General features: G+C 38.7%; 1 protein-coding gene across 8 annotated transcripts in view; it reads right to left on the bottom strand.

Annotated features, from left to right (window-relative positions):
* Positions 1-13,656, bottom strand: part of TTK (TTK protein kinase) — a 92,513-nt gene that overhangs the window by 23,596 nt on the left and 55,261 nt on the right. For all 8 annotated transcript variants that reach the window (XR_008618444.1, XM_055087674.1, XM_055087676.1 and 5 more), the window contains one exon: positions 9,768-9,916. Coding sequence is in view for 7 of the 8 variants with exons in the window: in XM_055087674.1 (XP_054943649.1) it covers positions 9,768-9,916 (149 nt within the window). In the remaining variant the exon portion in view is untranslated. The remainder of the gene's footprint in view (positions 1-9,767; positions 9,917-13,656) is intronic.

The raw sequence follows: 13,656 nt of genomic DNA, 5'->3' as shown, positions 1-13,656 counted from the left end.
AAAAAACAATGATGTTTTGAGAACCTTTAGAATTACTTTAAAAGTACATCTAGAAATATTAGGTACAATCTATAGTAAATATTTTTGAGGTTTTAGCTAAGCACCTGTTGATGTAATCACTTAGGGTATATAAATCTGACTGTGAGAGAATAAAGAGAGAGATCATGCTTGTACATGCACAGTGTTATTGATTTATTTAACTTTCCCTCGCCGACGCTGTCCATCCCTCCGGTATTCCTGGACCTGCAGGAGCTGGACTCCCGCAAGTGGTGCCTGAACAGGGACCCAAAGGGTAAGTGTATATATATAAAGGTGTCTCGGGACAGCTAGGATTTCCAACCCGGGTGCGGCCGACCCCCTTGTAGAGATAGACAAGGTAAGTGAAGGGTGGAATAATTAAGAATAAAGAAAAATGGCACATACAGCATCTAAGGAAAGACAGTTATTTATTGATATTATTAAACATATGTTGTCAGTAAGAGGTATTAAAGTAACTAATAATCAGTTAGCTAATTTCTTTAGTTTTATACAAGAGCAATGCCCTTGGTTTCCAGAAGAAGGAACAGTTAATCTGGAAACATGGATTAAAATTGGAGATCAACTTAAAACTTATTATACTCTACACGGGCCAGAGAAGGTCCCAGTAGATACCTTTGCCTTATGGAATCTCATAAGGGATGTATTAGATCCTGTTCAAGAAAGAAATAAAATTCCCTTTACTCCTCCTCCGGGAGAAACTACACCTTTATTGCCATCCAAAGCTTCAGATAAAGTTTTAGCTGCTGCCTTTAGTCAAAAATGTGCCTTAAAGGCTAATAATAATGATGATGATGAACAAATTAGAAGACACATATCATCACAAACCTAAATTTCCCTCACGTAAAGCACCATCTATTGAAGATACTGAATTGGCTGCTTGTTTCCCTGTGGTATTTGAAGGAGAAATTGATGATGAGGTTAATTGGGAACCCCTCCCTTATAAAATTATAAAGGAATTAAAAGTAGCCTGTGCAGATTATGGGCCTTTGGCACCATATACTCTTACATTATTGGATGCTCTAGCTAATAGATGGATGACTATTTATGATTGGACACAAGTGGCTAAAGCCTGCCTCTCTGGAGGTCAATATCTCCTTTGGAGAACTGAATATTAAGATCTGGCTAAAAAACAAATAGCTACCAATAAAAAGAAAAAACCATACATTACATTGGATATGTTAATAGGAACAGGCGATTATGATTCAGCACACAGATGTATTTAGAAAAAGAAATATTGTTACAAATAACTGCATGTGCTGTAAATGCCTGGAAGGCTCTTCCTTTAACATCTGGCAAAGCAACCACAGTGGGTGAAATTAAGCAAAAACCTGATGAGGCATATAAGGATTTGTCTCACGGCTGCTACAGGCTGTTAAAGAGTTATTAGTAATGAGGAAGCAGCTGATATGCTATCTAAACAATTGGCTTCTGAAAACGCGAACAGTACCTGTCAAGCTATGTTAAGACCAATTACAGATATTACAACAATCCAATGAAGACTGGCAAATAGCTTTAAGCTCCTATACTGGACAGATTTTATTCCATTTACCCAAACATCCCCTGATTCAATTTTTCGCTAAACATCCTGTTATATTGCCAAAATATTATACAGATAAGCCTATTCCGGGAGCGACGCTGGTATTTACGGATGGATCATCTAATGGAAAAGCTGCTATATTGATTAATAAAACTCCTAAGGTAATACAGACTCAAGAAACTTCTGCTCAGAGAGCAGAGCTAATAGCAATAATACAAGTTTTTTGTAGAGTTACAAAATCACACTTTTAATTTATATTCTGATGCTCAGTATGTGGTCAGACTATTTCCTCATATAGAAACCGCAGTCCTGCCAGAACAAAGGACAACAATTTTTGACCTTTTAAACCAGCTACAGAAACAGATCTGGGCTCACTCCCCCCCCATTATATTGGTCACCAGCGAGCTCACTCTAATTTGCCTGGAGCTATACATGAAGGTAACAAAAAGTCTGATGAGTTAACTAAGTCTATTTTTTATTCTTGTATAGAGGGGGCGAAAGCTTCTCACGATTTACATCATCAAAATTCCTCTGCCCTCCGGCATCAGTTCCACTTCTCTCGAGAAGTAGCGCGATCAACAGTAAAAAACCGCCCACACTGTCCCTCTCATCAGCCTGTTTTGCCTATGGGAGTTAACCCTCGTGGGCTACTGCCCAATATGTTGTGGCAAATGGATGTGACTCACGTCTCGACTTTTGGGAAACTTTCTTATGTTCATGTTTCTGTAGATACTTATTCTCATGTAATATTAGCCTCTGCTAGAACTGGAGAAGATTTCAAGGATGTAATGCAACATCTGTTTTTCTGTTTTGCCTTTTTGGGAATCCCCAAAGCCTTAAAGACAGATAATGCTCCAGCTTATGTTTCAAAGCCTTTTAAAGAGTTCTGTCAAAAATTTCATATCTCTCATTCCACCGGCATCCCTTATAACCCCCAGGGACAAGCCGTAGTGGAAAGGGCTCATCACACCCTAAAGACACAAATACAAACGTTACAACAAGGAGAATTTAAACACAGTTCTCCACATCGTATTCTCCAACATGCCCTATTTGTTCTTAATAATTTAAATATGGATTCTCAAGGAAATACTGCTATGTTAAGACATTGGAATCCTGATATAAATAAACCCAAACCCATGGTAAAATGGAAAGATTTACTTACAGGACAATGGAAGGGACCTGACGTTTTACTAACTTGTGGAAGAGGGTATGCTTGCATATTTCCACAGGACGCAGATTCACCTTTGTGGGTGCCAGACCGTCTCGTCAGACATGTCGGGGCCTCCACCCCCACCCCTATGCTTTCCAGTCAAGCGCAAATCGCCACCTCCGGAGACATCAGCTGTAAGACCGCTGTCTCGGCAGATGAAGAACCTCAGCCTGACGGAGCCCCCACAGCCGCGTCCGCGTAAACGCCGTGCCAATTCAACTCGCGCCGCTGAGCCACCCACATGGGGACAGATTAAACACCTCACCCAAGAAGCAGAGAAGATAATCACGGGTCAAGGAGCCACGGTGACACCTACCAATCTCTTTGTTGCTATGCTTGCTATTTTGGCCTGCCAGGTAACAAAGACAAATGCTTCAGATAATTTTTATTGGACCTACTTTCCTGATCCTCCAATTTTGCAAGGGACTACTTGGGATAATGATATAATTCCTGTTTCTACCACTCTGCCTAAACTTATGGGAGGACCTTCAAGTCCTTGCCCCTATAAGGAATTTAAAATGAATAATAATCTCACCTTTAAGGGAAAATCTGCCTTTTATCCTATTGGTTTTGTATTCCCCATTTCAGCTCAAACAACTGGTCCTAAAAAAGATGGATGTGTAACTGTTGCTCTAAGGAGCCAACTTACAAGTTCCCCTTCCTCTAAAAAAATCTTCCAAACGTCTCCTTTGGTCTCTTACATATCGAGCCCCTGGAGAAGATCCCACATTTCAACGTCTGGCTTCTTATCCTGATAAATATTCTACATGTCCAAATTTATTTCCTAGTAAAGATGATGACTGGGCTACTATTTATAAAGATGTAGGGTTTCCTATATGGAAATATGTATCGTTCTAGAATAGACATTCCTATCTCCTGTACTTCTCAAAATCTTCATGATTGGAGTAATCCAGATCCTTCTAAAGATTGTAGAACATATTTAAAAACTAGTGCCAGTTATGATTGGAATTGGATTACAAGTCATAAAAGAAACGCAATTGTTACTGCGCGTCAAAAACTTTGTTGCTACTCTAATTTTAGGCATATCCGCTTGGATTACTGTAATTACCTCCTTTTCCCTTTCAACTATTGCTTTGACTCCACAAGTACATACCGCTCACCATGTAAATGAACTTTCTAAAAATGTCTCTCCAGCTCTTGCTACGCAGAAGATCTAGAAAAGTTACATCAGGAAATACATGACATTGGCAATGCTCAATTGGATGATTCCCCCGCAGAAGCTGCACGATCCTTTTTTGATAGCATTAAATCCTTTGTGTCTCAAAAAACCTTATTTACTTTATTTACAAACATAGGCATAATAGCTGCTATAATATTAATTCTGTTTTTTCTCCTTCCAGTCATCTACAAGATCTTAAGTAAAACTATCCATCAAGTCTCCACTGAATTACACAGCGAGCTTTTAAAAAATAAAAAAGGGGGAGATGTTGGAAGCCCACCTGGAGCCTCTGTGCCACGACAGGGTCACGGAACAACACCAAGACAGCGCTGCAGGGCACTGCTGCGCCCAGGAAGCTGACTACATCTCTTCTGATCTGTTTTGTAACTTTGTGCTTCTGCCTTGAAAAAGTACATGGGGGATTTGCCCCCCCGTCCCAAGCTTAACCGTGTAAAACATCCTCTTCCCCCTCCCAAACCAAAACCTACGAATTGGGACTTTTTAACAACAGCCCCTGGCTGGTGGGAGAAAAAACAAACAAGCTGGAAATGTAGGGTTGTTTCTATGGTAAACACCAATAACAAAAAAACAATGGCCCTACATGGTAGTAATAAATGATTATGGGTATTGTTGGTTCTGGTATAAGGATAAATTAATCATACAGAGTCAACTGCCAACATTGGAATTGTTGACTCGTCCATTCAGACAAAGCTTCTTGCCCAGAAGAACACAGTGATAGATTAAATTGTGAACTATATTGTAGATGATTTAGGGGATACATTGTTAAAACCTGTCCATGCGGACCTCTGGGACACATAGGAAAGTTTAGGAAACTTTCTTTTATAGTTTCTTTTAATGGCTTGTTATATATTAGCTTGGCTTTGTTGTTAGTATCGATTGAATCTACTCTAAGAAAAAACAATGATGTTTTGAGAACCTTTAGAATTACTTTAAGTACATACAGAAATATTAGGTACAATCTATTATGAGTATTTTCTGAGGTTTTAGCTAAGCATCTGATGATGTAATCACTTAGGGTATATAAACCTGACTGTGAGAGAATAAAGAGAGAGACCATGCTTGTACATACACCATGTTATTGATTTATTTAACTTTCCCTCGCCGACGCTGTCCATCCCTCGGGTATTCCTGGACCTGCAGGAGCTGGACTCCCGCAGGGATCACCATTTATTTAGGTCTCAGAATGGTCCTCTTCTGCCTTGACCCAAGAAGAAGCAGTGGAGGTAAGTTATACTGCTATGCCATACCATTTTCAAGTGACTGCACCATTCTACATTCTCACCCGCAGTGTATGAGGGTTCATTTCTCCACATCTTCACCAACGCTTATTACTGTCTTTTTAACTATAGCCATCTTGGTGCATGTGAAATGGTGTCTCACTGCAGTTTTGATTTGCATTTCCCTAATCACAGATAAACAGTTTTAAGTCCCTTTACCATTCTACTGGTTTACAAGTTTTAAAAAGAAAAAAAGAGGAGATGCTGTTTGTCCATGGTTCAACCTGTCAGGATTCTTCTCATCTAACATTTGTTACCTACTCCATTACTTAGATCAACAGCTCTCAAAGAGTGATCTAGAAATAGCAGAAAGAGAGGGGTTCCCAAGATCTTTTCCTGGAGTCTGAGAGGTTAAAACTATTTTCATAATCATACTAAGACATTATTTGCCTTTTTCACTTTCATTCTTTCACGAATATAAACTAGAGTTTTCCCAAGTCTAGAAGGCATGTGATAGTGAAATAGCTTGAATGCAAAAGTAGATACAAGAAATCCACTCTTCTGTTAAGCCAACCATTATAGAAATTGTAAAAATTGTAAAACAATATCACTCTCTTCACTGTAATTATTTTGTTTTGAAAAATACTTATTTTTCAGAAGGAAAATAGCACAACATAATAAATCCATGTATGACAAGCCCACAGCGGACATCATACTCAATGGTGAAAAGATGAAAGCTTTCCTCTAAAATCAGGAACAAGACAAGGATGCCCACTCTTCACACTGTTACTTAACATGGTATTGGAAGTCCTAGCCACAGCAATTAGACAAGAAACAGAAATAAAAGGTATCCAAATTGAAAAGGAAGAGGTTAAACTGATACTATTTGCAGACATGATATTATATACAGAAAGCCCTAAAGACTCCACCAAACAAACCTGCTAGAAACAATCCCATTAAAAACAATAAAATACACAGGAACAAATTTAACCAACTAAGTGAAACACTTGTATACTGAAAACTATAAGACACCAATGAAAGAGACTGAAGACACAAATAAATGGAAAGATATTCTGTGTTCATGGATTGGAAGAATATTGTTAAAATGACCATAACCACCCAAAGCAATCTACAGATTCAATGCAATCCCTATCAAAATTCCAACGGCATTTCTCACGGAAACAGAACAACCCTAAAATTCATATGGAACCACAAAAGATAACTAATAGACAAAGCAACCTTGAGAAAGAAGAACAAAGCTGGAGGCATCACACTCTCTGATTTCAAACCATATTACAAAGCTATAGTATTCAAGACAGTATGACACTGTCATAAAAACAGACACACAGATCAATGGTGTTGGGAAAACTGGACAGCCACATGCAAAAGAATGAAACTGGACTACTTTCTCATACCATACACAAAAATTAATTCAAAATGAATTAAAGACTTGAATATAAGACCTTAAAATATGAAAATTCTAGAAGAAAACATAGGTGGTAAGCTCCTTAACACAGGTCTTGGCACTGAATTTTTAGATCTGACACCTAAAGTAAAGACAAAAGCAAAAATAAACAAGTAGGACTACATCAAACTAAAAAGCTTCTGCACAGCAAAGGAAACCATCAACAGAATGAAAAGACAATCCATGGAATGGGAAAAAATATTTGCAAACCACATATCCATTAAGAGGTTAATATCCAAAATACACAAGGAGGGGCTTCCCTGGTAGCACAGTGGTTAAGAATCTGCCTGCCAATGCAGGGCACATGGGTTCGACCCCTGGCCCAGGAAGATCCCACATGCCATGGAACAACTAAGCCCATGCGTCACAACTACTGAGCTGCATTCTAGAGCCTGTGTGCTACAACTACTGAGGCCCATGCGCCTAGAGCCCATGTTCCGCAACAAGAAGCCACCGCAATAAGAAGCCCACGCACAGCAACAAAGGGTAGCCCCCACTCACCTCAACTAGAGAAAGCCTGTGCACAGCAACAAAGACCCAACACAGCCAAAAAAAAAAAAAAAAAAAAAAAACCACAGGGAACTCATTACAACTCAATACCAAAAATCAAATAACCAACTTATAAATGGACAGTGGAGCTGATTAGATATTTTTCCATAGAAGACATACAGATAAATAGCCAACAGATATATGAAAAGATGCTCAACATCACTAATCATCAGGGAAATGCAAATCAAAATCACAATGAGATATCACCTCACACCTGTCAGAGTGCCTATTCTCAAAAAGAGAAGAAAAAAAAAAAAAAAAGAGAAGAAATAAGAAGTGCTGACAAGGATGTGGAGAAAATGGAAGTCCTGTGCAGTGTTGGTGAAAATGTAAATAGAACTACCTTACCATATGACCTAGCAATTCTACTTCTGGGTATTTATCCAAAGAAAAGGAAAACACTAACTTGAAAAGATATCTGTACCCTCATGTTCATAGCAGCATTATTTACAATAGCCAAGAAATGGAAACAACCTAAATATCCATTGATGGCCGAATGGATAAAGAAAATGCGGTACATAAATACAACGGAATATTATTCAGCCATAAAAAGGTATGAAATCTTGCCGTTTGTGACAACACCAATGGACCCTGAAGGCATTATACTAAGTGAAATAGAGAAAGACCAATACTGCATAGTATCACTTACATGTAAAATCTGGAGGGGAAAAAAAAACCCCAACAACAACAAAACACCAAGCTCACAGACAGTTTGGTGCTTGTTGGGGGTGGGGATGGGTGGGTGGGAGCGGGGCTGGGTGAAGAGGATCAAAAGGTACAAACTTCCAGTTATAAGAGAAATAAATCATGGGGATGTAATGAAAAACGTGGTGACAATAGTTAATAATAGTGAATTGCATATTTGAAAGTTGCTAAGTGAGTAGATCTTAAAAATTCTCATCACAAGAAAAAAAATTTGTAGCTATGTATGGTAACAAATATTAACTAGACTTATTTGTGGTGATCATGTTGCAATAGAGTTGATCCTTGAACAACTGGGAGATTAGGGGCACCAACCTCCCATGAAGTCAAAAATCCACATATAAATTTACAGTTGGCGCTATGTATCCACAGTTCCACATTCTCGGAATCAACCAACCAAAGATCATGTAGTATAGTACATATTTATTGAAAAAAATCCATGCATAAGTGGACCCACACAGTTCAAACCCATGTTGTACAAGGGTCAACTGTATATACAAATATCGAATCATTATGTTGTACACCTAAAACTAATATAATGCTGTATATCAATTATACCTCAATAAAAAAAATACTTATTTTTAAGTGTATCTACATTCACATGTAAAAAGTTTATTCTTGTTATTTTTAATAAGTTAGTAAATATTTTTAAAACGTATTGGTTTTGCTTTCTAATATAGCAAATACAGATAAACATAGCCTACGTAAACCAAAGCTCTTTTTCTCCCCCCTTTTTGGCCACGTCGCGCAGCTTGTGGGATCTTAGTTCCCCGACCAGGGATTGAACCTGGGCCCTCAGCAGTGAAAGTACGGAGTCCTAACAACTGGACTGCCAGGAAATTCCCCCAAAGCTCTTTAGGAACCTCGATAATTAAGAGTATAAAAGAAGGCACCAAGACCAAAATATTTGAGAACTGCTGAGTTAGAATACAACTGAAAAGTAATAATGACAAGAGTATGGCCATGGACTACATACAGGTATGGCTCTCTACCAGATCCTTGCTTCTGAAATGGAGCCCAGCCACTGGGAATGATCATTCAACCTGTTATGAATTCACATTATCTAGTCTATATTTTTCTATTTTATCCATGAGGACGACAATAGGAACTTGTCCAATGCTTGTACAGCATTGCACTGGTTCAGCCATCTGGTTATTGTTTTCTGTAAAAGGTAAGATAGAGGGGCTTCCTGGTGGCGCAGTGGTTGCGCGTCCGCCTGCCTATGCAGGGGAACCGGGTTCGCGCCCCGGTCTGGGAGGATCCCACGTGCCGCGGAGAGGCTGGGCCCGTGAGCCATGGCCGCTGAGCCTGCGCGTCCGGAGCCTGTGCTCCGCAACGGGAGAGGCCACAACAGAGGGAGGCCCGCATACCACAAAAAAAAAAAAAAAAAAAAAAAAAAAAAGGTAAGATAGTAAACATTTTCAGCTTTGCAGGCCAGGTGGTCTCTGTTGCAGTTACTCGGCTCTGCTGTTACAGTTCAAAAGCAAGCATAGACAGTAAGTAAATAAACGGTATGACTGTGTTTCAATAAAACGTTGTCTACAGACAGGCTGGGAACTAGATTTAGCTCCTAGGCTGTAGTTTGCCGGCCCCTGCCCCAGTCTACCAGCATCCAAAAATACTACTGAAAAGAGAAAAGAATTCAGCTTGACATATATTCTTACTAAACTAAACCTTTATTACTGATCATTGTTTTGTGAATTAAAAGCAAAAAAACAAAAAACCACACACTTGAGCAAACTGCTCCACTAAATATGGTACACAAGAATTTAATAAAAGAAGAAAACATTTAACATGATCATCACATTATGAACAATAGCAATGCTACCCTTGAAAAGGAAAGTTACCTCTGTATCAACTTTTGAGATTCCCTCTGAAATCTGCCACTGATTTGAAGATGCAGCAGGATTCTGGTTTACACGTTCTGACTTTCTCTTAGATGGCCATTGTTTCTGGTCACTTTCTGGAACCTTTGGTTCTTGATGTTCTTTAGTTTCTGAAATTGTATTTGTTGTTGTTGTCATTAAAAGGCAAGACTATTTGATAATAACAAAATAAACCTAAACGATAGAACATGTTACAAAACTGTATTAGCATTTTGCTCTTAAAAAACAAAGAAACTAAAAACTTTAAGCCAGCTGCTGACAATTTGCTTTTAGCAAGTTAATTTTTCAAAGCTGCAATAGCCATCTTCCTAGGCTGTTACCTAGAGCTTTACCAAAGACCATTCTGAATTTAAATGCTTCTGGTCTTTACCAGAAAACAAGGAAGTTAATAAGTAAAAATTTTAAAACATGTATATCTTACTAATAAAGAGAAGCTAGTTCACCACTTTTCATAGACCTCTAGCTTTTTAACAAAAATTTTACCTTAAACTAGACTGTAATTTACTTTCTTAAGCATCTGAACAAAAGAGCCTCAACAATAACATTGACTATTTTATGAATGTCAATACTCTGTCCCTATCATAACAGATGCAAAAATTCTAAACAAAATATTTGCAACTGATATACAAAATATATAATAAATTATGACCAAGTTGTGTTTATTCCTAAATGCAAAGTTGCTTAACACTTGAAAGTTAATTCAATTTGCCATAATAATAGAGGAGAAAAGTCTGTGGTCAACTCCAAAAATGCAGAAAAGGCATTTCATAAAATTCAATACCCAGTCACAAAAAAACTTTTAGTCTAGGTATAAAGCAAAACTCACTCTGTTTTGATATTTGATAAAGAATAGCTGTAAGACTCTAAGGCAATTATCATGCGAGGGTAAAGTAATGAAAGTGGCTCTCTAAAATGAGGAGTGAACAAAAACGCCAGCTATCATTCCTTCTATTCACCATTATGCTAGAGGTTATAAGTGCAATACAGCAAAGAAAAGAAATGAAAGTTAAAGGACTGGAAGGCAAAAAATGTTATATTATTTTCAAACGACATGAAAGAATTTATAGGAAAATATTAGAATTATTCAGTGACTTTAGCAATGTCACTGTAAAAATGATAAACAGTTAAAAATCAGTTGTATTTTTACATACCAGCAACAAAGAAGTAGAGGATAAGTATTTTTTTAAAAAAAGATCCCATTCATTATCATATCAAAAAAAATCAGATCTCTAAGTACATCTCTAGCAAAAGATAAACAAAATCTCTACACAGAAAAGTATTTCTTCAATAATGTTTTAAAGATTACTTAAATGAATGAAGGGATATGCCAGGTTAGTGGACTAGAAAATTTATCTGTTAAGATGTCAACTTGTCCCACTAGATCTCAATCAAAATCCCATTAAAAAAAAACAATGGAAATCTGACAGATTCTAATATTTATATGGAAATCCAAAAGGTTTAGAATAACTAAAATAGCTTTGACAAAGAACAAAGGTGGAAGATTTATACTGACAGATATGAAGACTTACCGCAGTAATCATGTCAGTATCAGCACAAAGACACAAAGGACTATGGAACAGAGAAGAATCCAAGACCAGACATCAAACACAGACTCATCTAATTTATAACAAATCACTGAGGGGAAAAAGGGTCTTTTCAATAAATGCTGCTGGATCTACTGGATATCCACATGGGGAAAAAAAAATGAATCCTGACACTTGATCTTAACTATACACAAATATTAAATTCAAGTAGAATATAACTCTAAATGTGAAACGTAAAATGATGTCTTCTGCAATATATGGAAAGGGCTTCTTCCCTGGTGGCTCAGTGGTTAGGAATCTGCCTGCCAACGCAGGGGACATGGGTTCGAGCCCCGGTCCAGGAAGATCCCACATGCCACGGAGCAACTAAACCCGTGCACCACAACTACTGAGCCTGCGCTCTAGAGCCCACGAGCCACAACTATGGAGCCCGTGCGCCACAATACTAAAGCCCGCACGCCTAGAGCCCAAACTCTGCAACAAGAGAAGCCACCGCAATGAGAAGCCCACGCACCGCAACGAAGAGTAGCCCCCCGCTCGCCGCAGCTAGAGAAAGCCCGCCCGCAGCAATGAAGACCCAATGCACCCAAAAATAAATAAATTAATTTATAAAAAAATAAATTAAATAAAATATATGGAAATATCTTTATGATCTTGGAGGAGGGAAAGATTTGTTTCAAGGCACAGAAAACACTCACCACAAAGGAAAAGACTGATAAATTAAAATGCATGATAATTAACAATTTCATCAAGTCTTCACCACATAATAGAAGTTACTTGTAAAATATATACCCAACAAAGGAGCTGTATCTAGACCATATTAATGTCTCCTAAAATCAGTGCGAGAAAGACAGGAAACCTAATGGAAAAACTGGTGAGGCTTGAACAAGTACTTCACAAGAGGATACCCATATGGCCAATAAACACAAAAAGGCCTTCAGCATCATTAGACATCAGGGAAATGCGAATTGAAACCACAGTGAGATATCACTTAGCAGAATCAGAATGTTTAACATTAAAAACCTACAATAAAAACTATTGGGAAGGGCTTCCCTGGTGGCGCAGTGGTTGCGAGTCCGCCTGCCGATGCAGGGGATGCGGGTTCGCGCCCCGGTCCGGGAGGATCCCACGTGCCGCGGAGCGGCTGGGCCCGTGAGCCGTGGCCGCTGAGCCTGCGCGTCCGGAGCCCGTGCTCCGCGACGGGAGAGGCCACAACAGTGAGAGGCCCGCGTACCGCAAAAAACAAAACAAAACAAAAACAAAAACAAAAAACAAAAAAAACTATTGGGAAGAATATGGAGCAAGAGCAACGTAAGTGCGGGTCAAAGACAACACTCTGGAAAACCGTTCCGCACTATCGACGAGCTGAATATATACAACACCCTGTGACCTGACAACCCCGCTCTGAATACACTCCATGGAAATGTGTGTGAAAGAAATGAAAGCATTAAACTAGGTGCCCGATGAGTACTATAAACAAGAATTTTTGGTAAAGATGATTTTTCAATCCTATCAGTTTGTAATAGGTGCCATGAAATTATAAAATATGAGTTTCCTCCAAATACTAGGAAGAGGAATCTATAGTTGGCCCTCCGTATCCCCAGGTTCCACAGGGCTGATTATACTACATCATTTTACATAAGGGACTTGAGCAACCGAGGATTTGGGCAGCCGAGGGGGATCCTGGAAACAATGCCCTGCGGATACGAAGGCACGCTGATGTTCCCAATCAAAATAACGGCATCCCAGTTTGCAGGGACTGAGGGCTTTCCCGCGGCATGGGATTTTCCGGGCTGAAACCAGAAAAGTCCCAGAGTTCCTCTTCAGTCCAGTTAAAGGAAAAAATGACACCCAATCCAGCAAACTTTGTTTGGACGATGATCATCCAATTTATGATCCCATTCAAAATTCCTTGATGGTACTCTGACATCTAAAAAATTAAAAAATTTAAGCCTGACATTCTAAGTCTAACTAGTCTTAGCTCCCACTTCTATACTACCTGTGTTACGGTTTTCAGCATAATTGACCATCTTTGTTCCTAGAATATTTTATTCTTTTGCTTATGTTATTCCCTCCATCTGAAATACTCTATCACTGCTATTTCTTCCTATTTAAATGCTAACAATTCTTCACGTTTCTTCTCCGCCATAAACTATTTCCGTATTTCCCCTAAACCAAATTAGTTCCTCAGATTTCTCCTTCCACTGAATCCTCATAGCACTTTATTTTATCTTATTTTATTATTATTATTATTATTATTTTGCGGTACGCGGGCCTCTCACCGCTGTGGCCTCTCCCGTTGCGGA

The sequence above is a fragment of the Physeter macrocephalus genome, chromosome 11 (genome assembly GCF_002837175.3).
Source record: "Physeter macrocephalus isolate SW-GA chromosome 11, ASM283717v5, whole genome shotgun sequence".
NCBI classification, from domain to species: domain Eukaryota; kingdom Metazoa; phylum Chordata; class Mammalia; order Artiodactyla; family Physeteridae; genus Physeter; species Physeter macrocephalus.
The sequence above is the reverse complement of the archived record's forward strand: the minus strand, read 5'-3'. Positions and strand labels throughout refer to the sequence as shown.